This window comes from Electrona antarctica (genome assembly GCF_951216825.1).
Source record: "Electrona antarctica genome assembly, chromosome: 15".
Taxonomy (NCBI): domain Eukaryota; kingdom Metazoa; phylum Chordata; class Actinopteri; order Myctophiformes; family Myctophidae; genus Electrona; species Electrona antarctica.
The window spans coordinates 23,729,070-23,753,856 of NC_136796.1; the positions used below are offsets into that span (position 1 = coordinate 23,729,070).

The 24,787-nt window shown below is 42.8% G+C and overlaps 1 protein-coding gene across 2 annotated transcripts in view; it reads left to right on the plus strand.

Annotated features, from left to right (window-relative positions):
* Positions 1–3,326: 3,326 nt before the first annotated feature.
* LOC306937776 (protein MTSS 1-like) overlaps positions 3,327–24,787 on the plus strand; it is a 77,837-nt gene continuing 56,376 nt past the window's right edge. For both annotated transcript variants that reach the window (XM_079521721.1, XM_079521722.1), the window contains exons 1-3: positions 3,327–3,835; positions 13,694–13,755; positions 18,279–18,352. In XM_079521721.1, the coding sequence (XP_079377847.1) occupies positions 3,764–3,835; positions 13,694–13,755; positions 18,279–18,352 (208 nt within the window). In that variant the 5' untranslated portion in view covers positions 3,327–3,763. The remainder of the gene's footprint in view (positions 3,836–13,693; positions 13,756–18,278; positions 18,353–24,787) is intronic.

Below are 24,787 nucleotides of genomic sequence, written 5' to 3' on the forward strand. Positions count from 1 at the left end.
TCCATTCTCCTGGTTTGGTCTCAATGTTCTGTCTCTGATAGCTGTTATTAACTGCACGTGTCTCTGCCTGCTGGCGAAGAGTGTGTGTGTGTGTGTGTGTGTGTGTGTGTGTGTGTGTGTGTGTGTGTGTGTGTGTGTGTGTGTGTGTGTGTGTGTGTGTGTGTGTGTGTGTGTGTGTGTGTGTGTGTGTGTGTGTGTGTGTGTGTGTGTGTGTGTGTGTGTCTGCCATTAAGCAGTCATAGTACAGTATGTGGTTAAAAAAGGATTTCAGATGGGTCAGATTACCATCTGACCCACCAAATGTTCCCCATGCCCACTACTATTATGGTAGAGGCCCTGCCAGCCTCAGGACCAAGTGTTGCATACATTCTCCTCTTGACAGCATGCAACTAAAGAAATGTTCACACTTTTTATGACTTGTTAAGACTTGAAGGCCAATTCTGTGGTTGTGGTTGTGTCTTCTGTACATCAGAGGTATAGGTAGGCTAAATGTTTCTGCAACAGGCTTCTAAGGCCATCAAACATCCCATGTTAAAACACTGTAGTTCAAAGTTGACCCTGTGATTTCTGACTGAACCTTCACAGAGCCATAGCACATGACTGAGACCCACTGTTCACGACGCAAGAACCACACTTTTGAGAAAGCTTAAGGTTGTTTATTGAATGAAAAAGAATGGACAAGGGGAAGGGGCGTAGGTTCTGGGAGGGTTGCTGACGCAGGAGTTTGGCGAAGAGGTCATTTGCATCATCGACACGGCTTTGTGCATTGGACGGTGACCCCCCATGCAGGAATCTGAGAAGTGGGAGAGGAGAGGGAGAGAGAAAGCTAATTTGAATAGAAACTGAAAACGGAGGAGCAGGGAAAAGAGCAACTATGGATGTGAATGGGGTGGAGGTGGGATGTGAAAAGCCTGTTGGAAAGCGGCTTGTGTATGCGACGCAGGCAAGACAAGTGAATAATGCAAAAACCATAGCTCGGCTTCTGGGTGGTTTGGGCAGGATTTAAGTAGTGCCCATGATTTGGGTGTAGGGCGGGGTAAAGGTGTAGTTCTCCCCCTGAACATCTGTTGTCCCAACTCCATTTACTGAGCTCAACCCTTAATGTCATGGAGCGGAGCCAAAAAGGCCCACATTAGAGGTACATAATATATGAGTAAGCATGTACCTGGGGCCAAAAGCAACAGTGAGCTTGATCAAGTCAGTCAAAAGGACACCATGCCCAGGGTCCTGAAGAAGAATCATTGCTCATAAACGGCCATGTCTAAGAGGTTTCAGAGATCTATTAGTCTCTCAAGATTGTGTCGCTGTTTTTCCGTTATTTGCCGATGGGATTCTCAGACTGGAGATCTATGGACTCAGGATCTGGCCCTTCAGGTAAACATGAATGTAACATTGCGTTTTGACATGCTTAATGTTGTATACATGTTTTGCCACTAGATGTCACCCAGACACAACTTGAACATCAAAGTAGACCTGCATGGGCACAAAGCTAGTTTGGTTTATGTTTAAATGCATTTGTTTGTAATACAATTATTAGAATCTAACATCTGATAATAGGATTAATAGCACTGGACAAGATGCTCACCATGATAACTAATCTTGGCCATGGCTGCTTAGATCTTTATCAAACAGAATAAAACTAGTAGGTTACTTAATCGCTCCAGGTTCTCAAATAAACGTGCAAATATATTACATTTTATGTGCCATCCTTTAGTTTTCAGGCACATGCATGATGCAGTTTTGGTTGTAAACAGTAAAACTGTGGTTCTCAATCTACGGCTGTTGAAGTTGAAGTACATAGAAATGGGCAGTAGGTGTCGCATTAGCTTTAGTTATTAACTGAAGGACTGGTTGGAAAGCTGTCTTGCGTTGCCAGATGATCAGAGGTTGGCCTCGGAAACCCAGACGTTTTTGAGTGGTGCAACCACTCCAAGGAACAGCAATGTCCGTTAGTGACTATACCTATGTCATGTGACTATTCGTGACTATGTTTAGAGTACCAGTAGGGGCAAAAGTGGCGCTGTTGTGCCAGAAACAGAGAGAGAGAGAGATAGTGTTGCACTGTTGCCTGCTAATTACAGAGAGAGAGAGAGAGAGAGAGAGAGAGAGAGAGAGAAAGAGAGAGAGAGAGAGAGGCAGGTTCACACGGGTGTGATTTTTTTTTCAGAGGTCGACTTGCAAGTCTGCCCCCCTGTATGGGGTACTTTATATGGATACTGTCAAAGTATAGACATCTTTAGTGTAGGTTTAATCAATCTGACCTAACCTTACCTGCACACTGAACATAGATTAGATATGGTAGGTTGGCTACCTATATGTCCTCTCTCTTGTCACTTAATTGTGTTCAAGTCAAGTGCATTTCTTTGTTTTGAATGGAGACAATAATAATAATAATAATAATAATGTTTAATATATGTATATTAAATAAATATGAATGTATTACATAATAATATGTAGGCTGGCTATATATATATATATATCATATATTATTTATAATAATAAATGTATAATCTATATATAATAGGCTACATTATAATAAAAACATGTTTGAATGAATTGTGTTCAAAAAGCTCTCAATCAAAAGACTCGAGGTGAGGTGAGGCGAGGTGATGTAACGTCTCTAGGCCTATACTGTCTGTCAATATACCTGTATAGCTCTTAAAAATCACCATAATTCATTTTAATTCTGAGCCATCGACGTGGCGTTTAAATATGAACACGTATTTGGTTGTTGTACAGTATCCTCTAAGTGAAAGGGAATTTATAATGAAAATATTTTCATACGGTGGGGGTGGCTCTAATTCACCAACACCGATCATGTTCCATTTCATTAAGGTGCTTTATTGCCATAATAAAAGACACAGTAGCTCAAGGCGGGGCCACGGGAACGCGCGATGAGCCGCTGGCGGTCGCGTTCGTTTTTACACACGCACAGTGTTGCCATGTCTGCTTATATTAAAGCGATTTTGCATGGGCTTGTTTTTTCTGTTTAAACTTGGTGCCTTGTTTCTTAAGGTGTGTAGTTGCTTATTTGGGCTTGTTTTCTGATGTTGTTTAAACTTTAAACCAGTAGTTCTTAAACATTTTCATTTGACCACAGGAACAGAGTCAGCAGTCCCCCAAAAAATATTCCGTGCCAAGATTTGTGTATAATGTTTTTAAAAAAATATTCCAAAATTACTAGATTTTCCTTTTTATTTTTTTGAAAATAGCAGACCTTTTAGATCGGCTATATTCCAAAATCCGTAGTAGCCCTAGTCGGTATCAGTCGCTTCTTTTTGGCTTGTTTTCACAAAACCTGGCAACATTGACACTGGGCAGCAGAATCACGTCAGCTGTCTCTGTAGCTCCTAAACTTCACACACACAAGCACCGACCAGGCGACCACTATGTCGGGATAGCGTGCACAACATCCAGTTTGCCTTTCTTCCTAAAGCTTCAAGCTTTCAACAAGGATATATATATACCGGTGTTCTTCACACACATTATACGTTCTTCTCTTCAGGATGTTTTACAGTCTGGAAAAATGGGATTCACCGGCGGGTGTAAACTAACGTTGGCTCTTTGTAATTCAATCGGTGTTTTGCTTTCCATCGCCGGCCGGAGGAGCAGCAGTGATCCGCCGTGTAGGGCTGTGTGACCCGGGGAGAGGTGCCCTGTGGACCCGCCGGGGGAAACAAGTTGCTTTATACCTCTATTCATTCATGGACTACTAAATACCATCTGAAATCTATTCGTAATCAAAGAGAAACAGCCAGTGACAATGGAGACTGTGATGGAAAGAGAATGCAGCGCGCTGGGAGGACTTTTCCAGACAGTAATAGGGGATATGAAGGTAAATATTATTTTTAATCTGCCACCGTCTTAATTAGCCTATATCATGAACTGAAATTAAGCTCTTATTACGTGTGCGCAAATGATAAAGCCATGCTGCATGTGTCATGTAATAATAATAGGCTGTTCCTGCCATTGGGGCTACCCGGGGCGACATGCGTTGCAGGCGTTACAATTTCATTTGTCTCCTGCGGTTATAGGCGCACAATAGCAGAGGCTAGTCATTATCCTTCATAGATACTACTTGTAGATGTCTATGCCCAATTCATTTCATAATGAGAGAGAGAGAGGCTCCGGGGCCGTGGCCGTGTCTCTCTCTAGGTTGTTTCGTGGGCCTAATTGTGCGTATACTGCAGAGAGGTGCGGTGGGTGTGTTCCATTGACAACTAACGCAGTCTAGTCTTCAGACGGCTTTATTATGTCTCCTGGCTGTACCAGAACGCCTGGAGCTGAGTGCTCCATCATGATTATCCATAACGGGCTTCTGTCGACAATGATTTTCATTGATTTAACCATAGGTTTTAACATAGGATTAATAATAAATAATCTATAGGATATATGATTTTTCTGGTTGTGTTCTGGTATTTAATTGTTTCTTCTCGATTTTCTTTGTTAAGGAATGTCCCCCACCAATGTGTGGATAACAAACGTGCTATTTTAGTGGTGGTGGTGGTGGTGGTGTGTGTGTGTGTGTGTGTGTGTGTGTGTGTGTGTGTGTGTGCGCGCGCGCGCTAATCCAAACCTACTGACCTAGTATGGGTGCGCGTGCACGTCGCACTTTGACACCATAATGGATAGACCAGTACACTACACGCAAGCACGCACACGCACGCAAGCACTTCTGAAAGAGCTATGTGACGTCATAACAGGTGGTTTTCTGACAGGTGTGCTTTGGAGTGGGCTCCCCTTCTCACTCTGTAGCCATCAGAGCATATTAAGGTTTATTTTTATTTTTTCATTTTTGTCGATGATGACCAACGTGTGAGGATGATCATTTAATAAGAGTTGTCCTGATATTGGAAAAGCTGCCGATACTGCCTAAAATGCTATCGATATCGGCGAGTATGCCAGTCTATGCCAATCCGATGCCACATAATTTATCACATAATATCATTTACAGTAATCAATTATTTTATATAGTATTTTTGTCATTTTGTATTTATGCCTACAGTAGAACAGTAGTTCTCAAACCTTTTTATTTTCAGAGTTACAGACCTGTAAGGGTCCATTTGGTTCCATTGGTATACACTTTCAGAGTTGCAGACCTGGCTGTAAGGGTCCATTTGGTTCCATTGGTACACTATCAGAGTTACAGACCTGTAAGGGTCCATTTGGTTCCATTTGGACACTCTGAGTTACAGATCTGTAAGGGTCTATTTGGTTCCATTTGTGCAGAGTTGCAGATCCGTAAGGGTCAATTTGGTTCCATAATTGGTACACTATCAAGTTACAGACCTGTAAGGGTCCATTTGATTCCATTTGGACACTCTGAGTTACAGATCTGTAAGGGTCCATTTGGTTCCATTTGGACACTCTGAGTTACAGACCTGTAAGGGTCCAGAAACCCCCTCAAGGAACCCTGAGAGTCTAACCCAACTTTGAGTACAACTGTCCTAGATATTTTTTAAATTACACATTGGTATCGGATCGGTACTCTGTAAGTGTATCAACCAATACGCAAGTTATATCGGAATCCATTCTGTATCGGGAAGGAAAAAAAATCTCTAGATTTAATGAGTACATTTACACTATCAATTTACATTATCAATATAGCCTGAGGAAAGATTCATACAGATTGCTGAGAGGCACTTCAGCCCTCAATGAAATTGCCCAAGCTTAAATGTTAGCCTCTCTTAATTTGAATGGTAGGTATGCCTATGGGTTTAAATCTATTAGCCTTCTGTAACACCTGTTTTATTCTGAAAATGACTGAATTTAACTGATAAAACAATGTCTCCAATATGGTTTACATACAACATGAATCACTAAGAATAGCATAGTCATTCAACAAGTACTTTCACACCCTCTTTTATGTTGTACTTTTATAGCTACTTTCATTGTTGTATTTGGTACATCTCTAGATTTAATGAGTACATTTACACTATCAATTTACATTATCAATATAGCCTGAGGAAAGATTCATACAGATTGCTGAGAGGCACTTCAGCCCTCAATGAAATTGCCCAAGCTTAAATGTTAGCCTCTCTTAATTTGAATGGTAGGTATGCCTATGGGTTTAAATCTATTAGCCTTCTGTAACACCTGTTTTATTCTGAAAATGACTGAATTTAACTGATAAAACAATGTCTCCAATATGGTTTACATACAACATGAATCACTAAGAATAGCATAGTCATTCAACAAGTACTTTCACACCCTCTTTTATGTTGTACTTTTATAGCTACTTTCATTGTTGTACTTTTATTTATCTCTAAATCAATATTTATCTGGGATATAATTTCTGGGGGTTTCTTTTCTTTTAGGTTTATTTTTTGCCTTAACTCCAAATAGAGAAACGATAGATTTAAGAGAGCTGAAGCTCTTAACATTTCCTCTCCAATCTAACAGTTAGAGAGGTGCTCACATCGATCGGCCACCGATTGGTGATTGGCCGATTTTCACTCCAAATGACTCGGATCAGTGATCAGCAATTTACCTGATCTGAAACCAATCTTTTATGCCATTTTGGAGGTATAAAAGTCAATCAGATATAGTATAATATTGTTTTTCATCTTTTTGACAGGCCTAAACGTTCTCCCCTTCCTTCCCATGCAGTTGCACGGGAAGATCGGTTTCGGTATCGGCTCATCGTGAGAAAAACAACAATCAGTGATCACTCGTGTTTAGAAGTCATGCACATCCCCTGTTTCTTGATGCTGATGAAAAGATGAAAAACAAGACGCTCTTGAATGTTCCAGAATTTAAAACAAACGGCAGCAGATACGACGTTTCGACCCTCCCTTGTGGTCTTTTTCAAGTGTGACAGCTTGTAAGTAATCAAAGTATCTGCAGTGGTGAAAGTATAAAAGTGAACTCAAAGTCACCAGAAAAATGAATAGAAAACTACAGTAAAACAATTTGACTTTTCTTGGTAGTCTTAAGTGCTATTACTGTATGTTGGTAATAGGAAACTCTACACACACCAGTAGTAACAACTTGGTAGTAACAACGTAGAAACATTTCCATTTGCATAATTGCCTTTTGCTCGAGAGTTTTGATGCATTTAACTTAAAGTATCTTCTTGTTTAACAGGAATTATAGACATACTGGTGACAGGTGGCTTGGCTACCAAAACACTGAGGCTAATGGTATACGCATGTGAATATGAATACTGCAGTTTAAACCAAGCCAAATGTTTAATTCATAAACCTGGATAGCAGACAGTCCAGACATATGCTATTACTAAATTACAGGAGGGTGAAAGTGGCTTAAAGTTCCTTAATATGAATGCTGTGGTTTACAGCTAATCATAGTGTAATGTTTTATTCATAGAAGTGACTCGCAGACAGTTTTCTCTGCTTAGCATAATGAGTTGGTGTGTGAAGGTGGAGAGCTGTAACTCTGTGTAGTAGACAGACTCTTGGCTGCTACTTCATGTCAACATTGTCCATGTGTAGGTGGGGGTTGTCTGTCTGTATGTGTGGGAAGTTGATGTGAGGGTTGCGTGTGTGCGTGTACTGTACATGTGTGCCTATTCACTACAGCCAGTATTTGTTTGAAGTTAATGAGCTTTGTACAGTAGACCTACGGTATGCGTGTGTTTATTCTTGCTGCAGACATTATTACTGTTTATCCATTTAAGTGGAACTGATCAGCATGCTGTATCCATGGAAGAGAACTATGCAAACACCATGACGTACTTTATGCTGGTGTGAAATCCGACATTCACATCTGTCTTTGAAGAACACTTTATAGTTCCACTGTGTCGTGTCGTGTGTGTGTGTGTGTGTGTGTGTGTGTGTGTGTGTGTGTGTATATATATATATATATATATATATATATTAGGGGTGTCAAATTGCGATTCCCGTTATGAACGATTCAAAATCGATTCATACTTTCCAAAATTCTCTTTTTTTTTTTTCTTTTTTTTTTCTGGTTACAGTTACAGGAGTTTTCACTACATGGTGTTTGTGATATGAAATGTAAGCTTACCCTAATCACATTACACATGTCTTCAGTCATTTTCAAGTTACTGTAGTATAGTCACTTCAGTTGGCTGGAGTAGATTGTGATGAAATCCTATGTATTTAATCGAGAATCATTTTGAATAGAGAATCGTTTTGAATCTGGAAAAAAAATGCGTTTGAATTTAAAAAAGTGCAGAACTGGGCATTCTGGAGTTATATCGGTTATCAGCTGTAGTTCTATTATGAGTATGGTACCGTCACTAGTACTGTGTTGTACCCATACTGGGTCTACAGTTCCAGGCTGTATCTAATCCAATTCAGTATATTATAGGCTACCATGCTGTAGCCATGCTGTGGAAGGGATGCTGTGAAATTGCTATGCTAAGTAAAGTGGAGACACCTTGATCACAAATGCAACCAAGTATGGCCCTCTCTAGTACTGTGGTAATATAAAGGGTATATAAGGGTTCTCAACGTTTTTGGCTGGGGACCCCCGGAAATGCTTTGGCCATGTCTCGAGGGGTTGCGACCCACGGGTTGAGAACCCCTTCTCTACATACCAGCACTACTTGCCGTTTCATCACTGTGTGGCTTCTGTACACTACAGTATCTGTACTGTCCTGTATTAGGCCTGAGTGTGGTTCAGTAACTAGTGCTAGTAACACAGTACAGTTCAGTGCTAGTAACACAGTACAGTGCTAGTATTTTTCAACTACTGACATTTTCCGATTCAGTATCAATTCCATGCCCCCCGGTTAAGAGTGATCTTACTGAAAGGCAATGGTGTATCTAAGGGAATACCTTAGATATCTAAGGGTATGCCACCGACTGCAGTATGGCCTGAACACTAATCAACGTTTAGCCTAACACCGATCATGCCATTACCGTAATCATATCAGGGCCAAAATAATCCTCCTAGTCTGGTTTGTGCTTGTTTGTGCCTGTGTGCAGCAGTGAGTGGGGAGATTACATGGATGCATCAGATGGAGCATGTGCACAACGTAGGGCCACGGTAATGTAGCTTTAGTGCTGTGACCAAATGGGTCAGTGTGACATTCAGGCGTGTTGGTACACAGTAAACATGGTAAACCTCTGCAATATGAGATGGTTTAGGACTGTAGGGATGACAAGGAACAATCAACAATTTTTTTTTCATTACAGGTATTTATGCAGAACATACTGTACTGTTTCACTATGGATCCCTTTTAGCCCTTTAAAAACAATTTGTTTTGTTTTTATGTCGGCGATATACAAGCTCACCGAAATACAAGCTCACCGAACGTCACTTTGTGCCATGCTGCCATCTTGTACATCTGCTATTTTTGAACATTTTTGAAAAATCTTGAAAGTGAGAACTATTGATTTAGAAGGCATTCGTAGAATCGGCCTCAGGTCTTAATAGGTGGACTAATTGGACAAAATTGGTGATAATTAAAAATGAAATCCATCTTTGCTAGTTTTGTCACTTTTGCCAGACTGGAGTTAGGCATCATACTTGTGAAACGTGTTGTTGTAGAAGCAGGGCCGGATTAACACCTCTGAGGGCCCCTGGGCACTGAAGCTCGAAGGGCCCCCCTTCACGCGCGCACAAATTTTTTGCTGTTTTGGAGCCGTTTTGGGGCAGTTTTATGCCGTTATATTGGCCTATTTCCGGTCTATTTCCCAGAGTGATAGCCAATCTAGCGCATTGTTGTTGCTTTACACATAATTGCACTTTTCAGCTGCACTTCTCACCAACAATAAAACACTAATCTTTTTAGCCACCATTTATATAATTCGGATTAGCAGGGACCCCTGGTGCCCAAGGGCCCCTGGGCACGTGCCCAAAGTGCCCATATGGTAGATCCGGCCCTGTGTAGAAGCAGTGTTTTTAGACTGGTTGGTTGCGTCTGTGCCTTAATGCACTTTCCCCTCTCTGGTATTCCATTCTGTTCAGTTCAGTTCCGAGCTGAGAGAGTGATGCCCAGCGTCACTGCTTGGTTACCGTCACTATGGTAACGCTGAAGTGGAGGGACAAGAAAGGGAGGGGTAGGGTGTTGAGAGGACAGACGTCACAGGTGCATGCATGAAAACACACATGCACACACATACCTGCAATCATCATTCTGCCTTTCTCCCCCCCCCCCCCCCCCCCACACACACACAAACACAAACACACACACAATTTATTTCTTCTTCCTTCTATATATTTGTCATACACACTTTCCCTCATATATATTCATTTGTAGTTGTACAGTCTACACAGATCTCCCTTTCTCTCAGGTCTCTCTCATTCTCTCTCTCTCTCTCTCTCTCTCTCTCTCTCTCTCTCTCTCTCTCTCTCTCTCTCTCTCTCTCTCTCACGCACACACACAGGCGTGAGGGCAGGGCTATTGCATCTATCAATCACGCAGGACATAAATTGTAACCAAGGCAACCAGAGGCAGCAGCAGCAGTACCATTCAGCCCACTGGTCCTTTACGATCCAATGTCTGCATCACTGAATGAATAATATCTGTGCATTTTTCATCACAGATGTGGCTGCCGGTCGTCTTTATCTCAGGTTGTTTGTGATGATAGCATTTTATGTTCTTGGCTCAGCATTTTCCCCACAGTTACATTTGGCCTCCTCTCCTTTTTTTAACCTACAGTCATACTCTGCAACAAAAGTTTGGAAACTTAACTTCTATAATCTCCACTTCTATAATACCAATTGGTATTGTATTTTATATCATTTTTATATCAATCGTTGATTAGTCACCTTTACAACGAGGTATAGATTGTAAAGATTGGGCATTAATGGAATGAGCAACACAGTTGCTTGTGGGTAGCGCCTCCAAAAAAATTGCCAAAATGGCAAGTACTTGGTATTCAACCCTTGCTTTGAGTTGCTTAGTGGGTCGAATGATTGCACTCTCCCACAGGGGGGGAATATTGGCCATTTTTACACTTTATTTATTTTACACTCAGTGTTAGGGAACTCTGTAGCGGGTGGAAGATCCAAAAGCAGCTGCAACAGCTTGGTACCATGCTGGTCTCCAAGCAAGTCATCCAACGTGGTTCTGTTGGTCACACTAGCACTTACAGCACACCCAAGCTGATCCCACAAGTGTTCAAATGGGTTGAGGTCTGGACTCACGGCAGGCCATTCCATCCTCTCCACTCCAAAATGCTGGAGGTAGGCTACTCTGTGATGATCCTGGCTCTGTGGGGGCGAGCGTTGTCATCCTGGAGGATGGGGTCCCAAATTCTGAACATATGGGATCGCCGCTGGCTCCAGAATCTCATCCCGATATCTCACTGCATTGATATTGCCTTCAGTGATGACAACTTCAAGTTCTGTCTTGCCTGTGAGAGAGATACTGCCCCATATCATGCCAAACTGTTGTGGCTGCGTATGGATCTTCCTCCCGCTACCGAGTTCCCTAACACTGTGTGTAAAGTTAATAAAGTGTAAAAATGACCAATATGTGTTTTCTTTCCCCTTATTACAGTGGGGGAGAGTGCAATCATCCAATCCATTATAAGCAACTCATAGCAAAGGGTTGAATACCAACCACTTTGTCATTTTGGCAAAAACTTTGGACACGTTTAGTTGTGTTGCTCATTCCACGAACGCCCGATCCTTACAATCTATACCACGTGGCAAAGATGACTAATCATTATTAAAGTGGAGACATAATGGACCAAAGTTAAGTTTCTGAACTTTTGTTGCTGAGTATATATATATATATACCCTCTCGTGGAGAAATGCACAGTGACATACAGATCGAGAGACACATAGACATAGACAGCCTTTATTACGATACCTTCAAACTCTCTGCTTCACAAATGGCTCAACTAAACAAGACAACAGCGCAGCTGGTCCATATTCACCAATGACATCAGCAGCCTTTAGCCTACTTTGCACTATTAGCCTATTCTAAAGAAGAGTTAGCCCTCCATTCATTCTCCCATTGTCCCGGCAACCTGGCCCACATTTCCACAACGACCTCGCCAGTATTTCAGCGCTCTTTAATTGGGCAATAGTTTTGTTGCAAGGTGAACATGCAAACCAGCCATTCTCCTTAATAGCTGTGTGAGTTTAGCCAACATGATTGGCTGTGGCCTTGGTGGTCAGAGTGACCGCTTCATGACAGAAAAGCCCAGTTTCAGTCTCTACTGCATACTGTTATGTCCTGTTGAAGTGTCCGTAAAGCTGCAATACAATACAACTTATTTTAGTGGGGGGGAGGGGAAAAAACCTTTAGGATCTCTTCATTATAGCTCAACAGAAATGCCGGTGCTCGCATGGGGGACCAGGGTTCTGAGGAAGAATTATACATTTCACTATATTGTATATATTTTACCATAGTACTTATATAGTATTGTACTTATATAATACATTATGATATGACGATATTTAGTAGCCTAGCTTGTAGGGGCCAAGATGTCTCCGCTAGGCTTGATACAGTAGCTATTGTTTTTGTTACAACCTGTCTATCATGGTTCAGCTTGTCCTTTATAGCAGCTAGTAGGCTATACTAACTATGATCCGATCCCTGTGAACAAAAAAACAAAACATGGGATAATTCCCATGTTAAAACATAACCATTACCACCTAGAATCTTGTTTCGACTCATATTGCCTCACCAATTACTTATTGATCCGGAATTACATGACAGTTCGAATCCCGGGTAGGACATGAAAGTTGTTATAAAACACACTGAACGCACCTACTTTTTCAGCACATTTTCACGACTGTAGGGTTGGGATCCGGAAACGGAGGAACCGGATGCAACATTGAGGAACCGGAATCAGTTCCATCACATTTAGAACTGTTTCTGTCACCGGTTTTATCACATCGTCAGAGCTGGCATGTGGGCGTCTGCTATAGTATTACAATAATACCGGTGGATCTCAAACTTAAACATTTAAAGGACCACTATCTGAGAGTGTATCAGAATCAGAATCAGAATCGGAATCGGAATCGGAATCGGAATCGGAATCGGAATCGGAATCGGAATTAGAATCAGAATCAGAATCAAACCAGGTCCATTTGGAAGGTTTTCAATGTAATGGGTCCCACAACCCAGGGGTGGTCTTTTAGATGGGTCCCAGGGACATTTTATGAGTCCTACTTCAACTACGTTAGAGTACACTAGTACAGTACTGCATCCCAGGACTCCCGGAGGGTGACATGATTGCGTCCTTTCTCAATTTAGTGAGTCTAAGCATGCAGGATGCAGGTTATTTGCATCACTGCCCCCTAAATGAATCGTTAAAGGTAACCGTTTAGGAATCGGACCGTTAAAAGGTAATCGTTAAGGAACCAGAATCGTTAAAATCCCAGGATCCCAACCTTAGTACAGTCCCCACAAAAGTAGACAGCAAACTCGAATAACATAATTTATCACTTATCACATTTCCCACAAATGTGGGTCACCATAAACCACAAAACACGGCGCACACAGCTTCTACACCAATCACAACTCGCCTCACGGCTCGCACTACTAAGCTCCAATATGGCTGCACACCTACAGTAGCCATGCCATTTATTTACAGAATCATCAATGCATCAAAAGTAATCAACAGACTATACTGTAGTGTAAAAGATAGTCGAACATTGGCCAAATTGTGAATAATATAAAAAAGAAAGAGCCCGCCTGCTTGATTAGTCTACTGTTTGATTGGACTACAGTATTGATTTGGATGACAGTAAGTTTGATATCTGGATATGTCTTGATATTTTGTCTCCTTTTTTTCCTCTTCAGGGCAGTTACCCAGTGTGGGATGATTTCATCAGCAAGGCTGGCAAGTTGCAGTCACAGCTCAGGTAACACACGTTGACACATTTCTCTCTTCTTGGTTTAGGAATGTCCAAAGAAAATTGGTGGATTACTAACATACTGCTGTTTTAGTTATGTGTACTAACTAACTTACTGCAAATAATAAAGAAGTACCTTTTTCCTGCTTCGGGGTGCAGGCTAGAGCCTAGAGCCTTTTTGAACTGAAGCCTCGTTAGTCAAAGTGCGTATAGCTAAGTTTCCTTTGAAGTACTAATAACCTACTATACTGAACCAGCTCAGTGGCCTTGTGGTTAGTGCCCGCTCTGAGACTGTCTGGGAGGTCAAGGTTCAATCAAAACTAAAAAGTCATGTCACTCAGCATCAAGGGTTGGACTGGGGGGGGGTAGGTCCTTGCGACAGCATCAAGGGTTGGACTGGGGGGTAGGTCCTTGCGACATACTAGCGTCATGTCCATGATGGGATGTACATCAAGCTGCCTCATGCTACAGAAAGGAAGCTCCGGTTCTATGGGCCACATGGCTCAGGAAATGCGCACCCCTAGTATGGATGCGCATGCCTGTGTGTGCATGTGCTCGTCACGTACATGCACAATTGCACATGCATGACCCCATAACGTTAACGGTAACCTGTTTACCCTAACCCTAACCTTAAACCCTAAACCTTATAGCTAAAAGGTTAAGGTCAATGGGTCATGGTCCTCACCTATAGGCGGTGGCTCATCTTTCCATCCTTCATGAGGTGATCCATGCCTTAAAACGGTAGAAGTGCACGCACGTGCTCACGCATGCACACGCACGCTGTATCATTCATAACCCAGGCTGGTGAAAATCCAATCAGTCTGCCTCATTAAGTGTATAAATGTCAGACGCTCCTCTGGTCCTGTCACCAGCTCTCTGCTCCACTGCTCTGCTGTCACACAGTTTGTAGTGAGAGACGCACGCACGCACGCACGCACGCACGCACGCACGCACGCACGCACGCACGCACGCACACACACACATGTACGGTTTACAGTGACACACACACACACATGTTCACACTTCACGCAAAAATGCATGGCTTAGAATGACACACATGCTGAAGGTCACACACATGCTCGCATATTCAGTATATACACACATGCACATAGATGTGTACATTTATACATGCACATGCGTCCTATGATGAATGAATGTGCGCTTGCACTCACTCGCTCTGTGAACTGACCACCTATGCAGACACCCCCCTTGTATTCAGTCAGACACCCAGCGCCAACTGCACGCGCACACGCAGGCATGCATGTACACACGCAGGCATGCATGTACACACGCAGTCATGCATGTACACACGCATGCTTGCACTCACACCAGTGCGTGTGAGCAGGTTGGGCACCTGCTCACAGGCATGCACCCAGTCAAGCACACGCACGCGTCGCACGCGCAAGTATGCAGCCCACCACCCAGCTTCATCCCCCCCCCCCCCCCACACACACACACACGATGGGCACTACTCCATTAACCTTGCCAGACTGTGTGAGATTAATGATTGGTCCATAAAGTCGTTATCAGAGCGTTGGATCAACATGGAGTCCCATGAGGCTCTGACGCAGGGACGCAGGTCACACAGGGTCAAAGCTGATTAAAAACACATCTCTTCTTCCTCCTCCGTTTTAAGGAGAAAATAATAGTTCCATTCTGATGCAACTTTGTCAATACCTTTATTTATTTACAATGTATTTATTTATTAACTTACTCATATTGAGGTGTACCCAATTAATCAGTGTGGCCACTTAAGCCAGGTTTAACCACTTAACACTTATAATTCCAGCATCCGTAAAAAAGCAGCAGATCAACAAGCTCACAACGCTGCACGATTGGCTATTTTCAGCGAAAAGCTTCCCCCACAATAACAGAAAATGGAAAATACACTAGTATAGAGCCTTGAGGGACTCCACTAAACCATATTACATATTACTATCCTAATCTATATAATCTACACTTTCTGATGTCATAGATTGTCTGTTTTGGGTTCGAGACACCATCATACGATGGAGCGTCAGTCTTCCAGTGTCGGATCCTTCAGGGTGGGCTAAGGTTCATGTCCCCACCATAATTGTATTCATTCACAATCACATGTCTCTTCATATATGCCCCTGTCCCTTTTGAGCTATTCTCTTCTGCACAGTAACATTCGAGAGTGTTAATTTAAACCAGACAGTGTACAAATTGACCCGAGTTAAAGTAACACACTTTCTTTTTTGCGCACTCTGGTCGTGTCTGTTGCTCCACTGACCTCTACTTTGAGTTTCTTATAATAGGAATACATGAATTAAAAAGTAATCTCTTTTCCCTGTGCATCTGTCCCAGTTATTATTTCACTTGTCTTGAAGCAACCTCCCTCTGGGCTCATCATGTTTGATTGTTCATAATGTCTCATGTCACACTGTGGCTGACCCGTGTTTCACGATTAAAGAAAGATCTGTCAAAAAACGACTTGAGAAATAGATACTGTAGTGACATTCAATTCAGTTTGATTTCCAGTTCTATTGATCCTTCACAGTAACATCCTCAGTGTTCATTTATCCATTTATAACTCCGAAAATGCAATAATGGAACCAAAGGGGGACTTATAGAGGTCCATTTGGTTCCATGTGTACACTGAGTTAAATGAAACTAAAGGCCCTTTCAGACGGGGAGCAAGTGCCTTTACTTGGTAATTCATTTTCAGCGAGAGGCTGGGGATTATTTTGGACGTGCGGAGAAGTTGAGGGACGGAGACCGGGAGACGCAAGTGGGCGTGGTCGGGTCGGTCCCGTGAAACTGAAGCATGCAATGCTGGTTTCATGCATGCTCCCTCATGCGCCCGTTTGAAACGGCCCTGGAACGCATCTGTGTTTAACCACATTAACTATTTTAATTATTTTATACTTTAGCTATTGAAAAATAGCAGATATGCAAGCTCATAGTGCCGCGATATGAGCTTGTAGATCTGCTATTTTTTTTTAAATCATGAAAATCTGTGCAAATCTTTGAATCTATATTCTTTCACAGCAAACATTTTTAACTCAAATCTTTGCTTCTGGGGTTAGGGTTAAATAATAACAAAATATTTTGAGATGGGGATTTGCGGCCAAAATATATAGAATTCTGGGGGTCCTTGACATGAAAAGGTTTAAGAACCACTGACATAGAAACATAGGTTTTTCAGAAAACAGTCAGGATTTAGACCTTTTGTAGAATCTGGTTTTCACAGTGCAGGTGCACGTTGCAAGCACAGTTTGACAAAAACCGTTGATGACAATTTACTAATGGACATGTGCCTGGGTGTTAATCACTGAAAGTAGGGTTTTCAGGGGGGGGGTTAGTTGAGTGTGAATAACGATAATTCCAGATTAAAACACCAGATTGGTCATTGAAATCCGGATTACAACGGCAGTGAGGGGTGTGACCTTGGAGAAGAAGGTCCATTTCGGTTTATTTCATCACGTCAAACTGTGTGAAATGCATGCATGGCATTGCTTCTACCTTCTGCTACTTACTGCTGCTTTCTTTCTTTTGGGCAGGAACCCCTTTTGGTGTTAGCATTATGTTATGCTTTAGCTATTGAAAAATAGCAGATCTACAAGCTCATTGCTTGTAGGTCTGCTATTTTAAAAAAATCGAAGAACGACTGACACAGAAACATAGCTTTTTCAGAAAACTGTCAGGATGTAGAAGAATTTTTTTAGAATCTGATCTCAGGTCAAAATGGGTTAAAGGACCACTTTTCAACCTACCGTATATCTTCATATAATTGGTCCTCACTAATGATCATGATAAAATAACACACATTTCTTCTACTCTATCTGTGTCTCGTAGGAGGGCTGTGGGCAGTTCAGAAACCCATACAACAGTGACTTTATCGATGGGGAATCCAAGCTAATAGAAACGGCAGGCTTTCTATTCCTGAAAATATGCAATTGCAATGCGAAAATGGAAGCCATGATTGTTCTCACGATAATAAAAATCTAAATATATATATTTTTAAAATGTTGTTTTAAAATAAAACTGCCTAACAGCCCTTCTATGAGACACAGATAGAAAACAATTGTGCTATTTTATCATGAACATTAGTGAGGACCAATTATATGAAGATAAATTGAAAAGTGGCGAAGTGGTCCTTTAAAACCTGAGGCCCATTCTACAAATGCCTGGTGAAATAATAGTTTAACCTACTTCTTAACACCATGTAAATCATGCAGTGACATGGTAATAATATAGAAATATCCGCATTGTCATGCGTATGTTTATTTACTGTAAATTGAACATACAAATTTGGTTGTTAACCCCTCGATAAACCTTTAGGGAGTAATCCCTATACATTTGATGGAGCCAGGATTTGAGTCACACCGATTTCTAGCCCTCCTCGGGGTCTTATGGTGAGGTCACTGAATGGCAGGAAATACAGATATTCACACGCAGTGAATATTTGAAACGGCTAAGTAATGGTGAGCTGTGTTATTAAGCTGTCACATGTTCTGATGCCAGTACTCTGTCGTTTAGAAGATCTTGTTCTATTTCTGTCTCTCCAGGACGACGGTTGTCGCGGTGGCGGCCTTCCTGGATGCCTTTCAGAAGGTGGCTGACCTGGCTAATAACAGCAGAGGTACGATGGGGAACGAGAGACTGTGTGTGTGTGTGTGTGTGTGTGTGTGTGTGCGTGTGCGCCCGTCCGTCCGTCCGTGTGTGTGTGTCCTTTGAGATGTCCTCATCAGTAATAGGGCTAGATGATAGGTGGGTGGTGAATGAGGATGATCATGGAGATGAAGGCCTGTCAGAAGCAATACATTCTTCTGGTTCCTGCAGTCACCAAGCTTTTTTATTTATTTTTATAATACCGTAACTAATACTGTGGTTGAAAGGCAGGTTGACTGTTTTCACCCTAGAAACGAATGCCTTAAAAGGTGAAACAGGTCCTTGATTTGTCTATGTACTTTGTATATTGTATTGAAAATGGTGGACCCTCTCTTGTAAACAAGTGTAATACTTTATGGTGTCGTCCACTCACAGTTGACAGTTTTTGTATTGAGTTGTATAATATGTCTGAGCTGATTTTGCTATATTTGCTATCTTTGAAAAATGTTTTTGAAAATGTGTCCAAAATAGTGAATCCAGAGTTTAGGTCACTTTATCCAGGCTTTATGATAAGTTGACAAGTTGTAAATAATATTGCACATTCTAGAGTATGTGTTATACACATTTATTTCTAAAAAAGAAAAAGAAAAAAAGCGAATGATTGGTAAACTGAGGGCAGAGAGGGGGAAGGACATCCAACACGGCTCTTTAGACAGAATCGACCTGGGCACATTTCTGTTATGTGACAGACTCATGACTCAATGACCTCTTTTTCTCCCAAATGTAGTCATTATGCCAATTTATTGCTCCTCACACACACATTTCTGTCACTGCTGTTGTATCCTACTGACTCACCTACCAGCGAGGAGCCCCCACCGGGAGGTCCTACTCCTCCTGCCCAACACTCCCTGTTGACAGGACGTTATATCATCCCAGGGGTACAAGCTTTAGTTCCGACACTATTATTGGTCCGACAGTCATTAGACCGACAACCTACCTCAAACCCTAACCTAACCATAACGGCAAGCACGGGAGCAGCGCATGTTCGAGCGCTAGTCCAACCGTTGTTCCCACATGTCGGACTAATGCTCCGTCGGAATTACCATCAGATCCCCCATCCCATCCCCTAGGAGTACTGTCCAACACTCCCTGTTGACAGGACAGTACCACCCGAGCCCCTAGGAGTACGTGGAATGCCAATTATCACCCTGCCTGCCCGGCTTCCCTCCCCTGAATCCATGGCCATTTGTGTTCGTGTAGAGATGTTCAACATAGCCGGATGCACCGCGGTGGCAGGCAGCTACATTACCACTGCTTCACCCAAGCGACATGGTGGTGTTTTCTTACTGTAAATTACAAATACTTCCTCCATTCGCTGCTATACCTTAACTGTCCACAACTAATCTTTCAAACTGGGAAACACAGTAATTCTGGCAACAGTTGGGCCACTGGGTCACTTTGTAATAGACACGCATGTTTACATGAACGCAACGCATGTGTTGTGGTGGTCGTGGTGAAGCTGAATATATATATACCTGTATACTGTACAAATCAAGGTGTGTGCGTGCGTGTGTGCGATTATCGGCTTCCTTTGGTAACCATCGTGATTAGAGGACAGGGTTCTGGAACCACACCTGTCCTAGCCTGGATCCAGCCCAAAGACCCCGCCCACTCTCTGAGTGGACTGCGTCTCTTGGTCTGGTGTTGCTCTGTGAACCTATAATTTCTTCGGTACAAAAATGTATTATCCAATGAGAATCGGTGGTGGGGGTGGGTCTAACGAACAACCAATCAGCGCCGAGTCCCGTTTTCAGCGTCGTCACGCAGCGCAACACACAGAGGAAGGAGGGAAACACAACACCAATGGCTACTGGTTGAGGGAAATTCTAATCCCCTCCCCCTTGAAATCGCTCAGACAGGAGACAATGTCAGACTGAAGCTTCAAGAAAGCTACAGTCTGATAATCAGGCTACACCTGTCCCTCTACTGTCCTGTCCTGTAAGTGAGCTCAATTGTTCCAGAGTTGCCTTCAGGGGGTGCATACTTAGTTTAGACTAGTCATTGGTTAGACATGGGTTAAGGTTAGGTTTAGGTGTGCTGCCCCGTGGGAGGTTAGGTTTAGGGTGAGGGCTTGAGATAGGCGCGTGTGCGTGCGTGCGTGCGCGAGCTCCATTGTTCCAGAGTTGCCTTCAGGGCTGTCATGCAGCCGTCACTCAAAAATCAACTCAGGCTTTCCCCTGTGCTGTAGCCACGGTAACTGAGCAATCACAACACTGTGATCCTATATAGAAAGAATACTAGCGTCTAATAAACTAACGAGTGCAAGCGGGGAGAGGTCTACGCACAAGAAAACCAACCCAAATATTAAATGTTCACGCCATGTGTGTGTTGAGGCAAGTCTTTTAAACGACAACCCAAACACACACACATGCACACCTGCAGCGACGTGGCTATATCAGTAGCGTCTGTCTCCTTATCTGTGTTCCTATACGGCGAGATAAGGCCCCATTCATACAATAGAATTAGAATTCAACTTGTGTGTCCATATCGCCACCCGCTTTACTGTATCACATTGACCGACTCCACCAGCTGCCTCATTTCCATAGATATCAGCCTCTCTAGGAATCCATTTACATGGATGAAGAGAGTGAGAGAGAGAAAGGGGCAGGTTAAAAGGTATGGAGCGATTGGAAGTGACGGCCGGGGCGTGAATTTTGGAGGAAGGGATGGTGAATGAGGGTAGTAGACAGAGAGTGGGGCTGGGATTAATGGAAACATGGAGAGAAGGGAATAAAGAGGATGCTGGGAGGGTAGATGGATGGAGAGAGTGGAGGAATAGAGGTGAAGAGGGATGGAGGCTGCGAGTGAAAAAAGAGGGCTGGAGGAAGAGAGGAACGGACGAATGGACGGAGGCCATTTGCTGTGTCTGCCATGTCCAGGCCACCCAGCAGCCTGCTGCCTGGTCCTCATGGCAACAAGGATGGAAATCACTCTGTCCCTTATTACAGTATCCATCTATCCATCTATCGATATATCACTCGCTCTGTCTGCATTAGTCTATCTACTGTATGTGTCTATTTGTGTCTGCCTGTTGTTTCTGCTTTATTTCTATGCCTATTGCAGTCCTTTATCATAACATATTTTATACTACCCACCTATGGTTTACATTAATCAAACGGATGTTCGGCCTGTTAAGTACACACACACACACACACACACACACACACACACACACACACACACACACACACACACACACACACACACACACACACACACACACACACACACACCGTGGCACCTGCACTCAGTATCCCATAGACAGAGCCACTGTAGACAGAAGGCTACAGTGGGCCTGGTGCTGTTATTGTGCCAGCCTGCGGTTGCCATAGCAACCTGGGAGGATACCGTCCTTAAAGGGCCGGCGAAGGCTGTCAGTATGTCAGCTAGCGGAAACCTGGCTGGAGCGTAGAGTAGAGTGGAGAGGAGAGAGAGGACCATAGTGTGCAAACAGATGAGAGAACGGAGGAGAAAAGGAAAGAGGGAGGGAAAGAAAAGAACAAAAGAATGAAAGGAGAACAGGAGAGGGGTAACACTAGAGGTATAGAGAGAAGAGAACAGAAGAGGGGAAAAGAGAAGCCAAAAAAAGAAAGGAGTGGAAGTAGATAGAAGAGATGTAGAACAGGAGGTGGGGCATTATTTTGTACTTCATCGTTGCGATGTTGTCATGCAGATATAGAGAAGATTGCCACTCTGCAAGTTCAGATGCATCTGTCTTACTCCCCAAATTCACGCCTGTCACTTCCAATGGCTCCATCCCTTTTAACCCACCCTCTCGCTCTCTCTCGCTCTCTCTCTCTCCCTCCATCTGTGTACTATCCACGGCATCATACTGTGACGCATTGTGAGCTTGCCTATCTTCACTCATTTTAAAATGTCTTTTCACCTGTTATGACATGGCCAAAATAGGGATTGATTATCAATCTTTTATTTTATTAAAAAGTATGAATTATTAGATTATGGATCAAATTAGTTTGATTAACGGTTGCACACCTGCCGAGCACCGCAGAATGGAAGGTTGAGATCGTATAGGGAAGAAAGAGTAAAAGTAGAAAGTGGATTTCAAGTGCTATCCATCCATCCAATCCTCCTGCCTGTTATGTTACTCTCTTTGAAGTGTATACAGTATGTATTACGTAGGTATACGTCTTCAAGTCTTATCTGAACGTGATGTACTCAGAAACCTTCAGTTTAACAGTACTCAACAGTATAACGTGGGTTTGCATATACGTGCTATTGGAACATGCACATCAAATTGCCAGGCTAATTGTTGGTTGTAAAATCCTAGAGGTAGCCTGCAGTGGTCATAAAAAAAGACTTGAGCCTGATTTATACTAGATCTACTACATCTACACGCTCACAACGGGTCGCAGCGTGACACTGTGTGAGTGATGGAGATCTGCTATTGTCAGTGAGTGCACGAGCTGCGCGACACCCACGCGCGGCCAAGTAGAACTCAAAATGCTTTATTGGCCAGATGTTGCATGGAGGCTGAAATATTCCCAATATGTGGTGGTTATAGTTGCGGTCCTGTGTGTGTGTGTGTGTGTGTGTGTGTGTGTGTGTGTGTGTGTGTGTGTGTGTGTGTGTGTGTGTGTGTGTGTGTGTGTGTGTGTGTGTGTGTGTGTGTGTGTGTGTGTGTGTGTGTGTGTGTGTGTGTGTGTGTGTGTGTGTGTGTGTGTGTGTGTGTGTGTGTGTGTGTGTGTGTGTGTGTGTGTGTGTGTGTGTGTGTCGGGGGTGGGGTGGGGGGGGAGGCATATGGAAATGGTATGAGGGTAGACCCCCTTCTTAGGTTACAGCCCCTGATTTGGTGTAGTTTTCAATAAAAACTACACCGGTTTGCTCTGGCTACCGTGAGACAGTCTGAAGGACACAGCATCTCATGAAAGGACAGTTGGACATTTCACATCCGTGTTGCAGCATGTGATGAGGGTGTGAGGGTGCTGCGATCATTTGTGCTGAATACTGCTTGTTGTAGTACACAAAGTCATACGTACATGTAGACACAGGTCCAAAGACATCTTTGGACATCTGTCGATCCAAAGCCCACACCGCCGTCTTTGGACGTCTGCTGTGTTTTCTTAGTTTTTACATTAGATACAGGGAAACCGGAGATCACGTGATCGCAAAAACTCATTCACCGCTAATTATTGGATTTGGAAAAAAAATAAATCTCGCCTCGCTTCTTTGGCTCTCCACCTTTGGCCATTTTCAGTGGACAATAACTAGAGAACCGAGGGTCGAAATATAAAAAATCTAATAAAAAGTTGCGGAAGCACAGAGAAAACCTCTGTGTACATTTCAACGATTGACGGATCGATCAAGATAAATATTCGGTGACTACTGAAAGAAAAACAAAGAATCGCTGGCAGGGGCTGAATTATGTATTTACTCTGGCAGTAAATGCATTGAGCATTAGACTTAACTGTTACTGTTATTGTTATTGTGGTTTATATGACCAACAATATTAACGATACAACCCATATTGAGAAAAGTTTCCTTTTTGTCTTGTTTCAGCCTTTCACCGTTTTCACAGGGCAAGCTTCGGTCTGCCATGTCCCCCCTGTATGTTCTTTGGCCACCTTTTACATCATGCTGGTTTACATTTTTTGAAGCTAAGATCAGTATTCTGCCATAAACACAGTGAACAAGGACAATGTCCCTGTCACCAAGGGTATTTGCGGCAAAACAACAGAAAGTAATGGTTGTGGACTGGTCTTCACAAACACATATTTTATGAAGTCTGGTCAGCTTTGTGGCTGCGAATGCAACATTAGCCCTTCAACAACCATGAGAGATGTAGAGAAATTTTAATAGTGTCTGCTTTATAGGGCTGTTTTTATTGGGATGTAACGACGCATTGTGACACAGTTAATCGATACAAAATGTGACAACTAAAATATGTGAGTTAAAAAATGTAAAATGTTTATTCACAGCGCGCGTGCGCACACACACACACACACACAGGCACACACACAGGCACACATGCATGCACGCACGCACGTGTGCACAATTTGACAGTGAATAAATGCCGTTGTTTCTGATCTGGTGGTGTGGTATGCCTGCAGACGGGGCCACGCAGCATAAAACACGCTGTTTGCTTGAACTGCCCAAGCCTGAAATATAGCACATTTACAATCTCGTAGATTTCTTGTCAATCTGCAATGTTCGATGCGCGACACCATTGAACTACAGAGTATACATTAACCACAACCAGAGCGTGAACTCAGTATTGTGTATCGAATCGTTGATTGAGTGGCTCGTTACATTCCTAGTTGGAATCTAACGACACAGTTCAAGTTCTCTACGAAGCATCAGAACACCATGTTTATACTTGCATGAAGCACTCTTAACCATTTAGAGGAAGGAAAGAAGCAGAGAGAGAGGGAGAGAGAGAAGGCGCCAC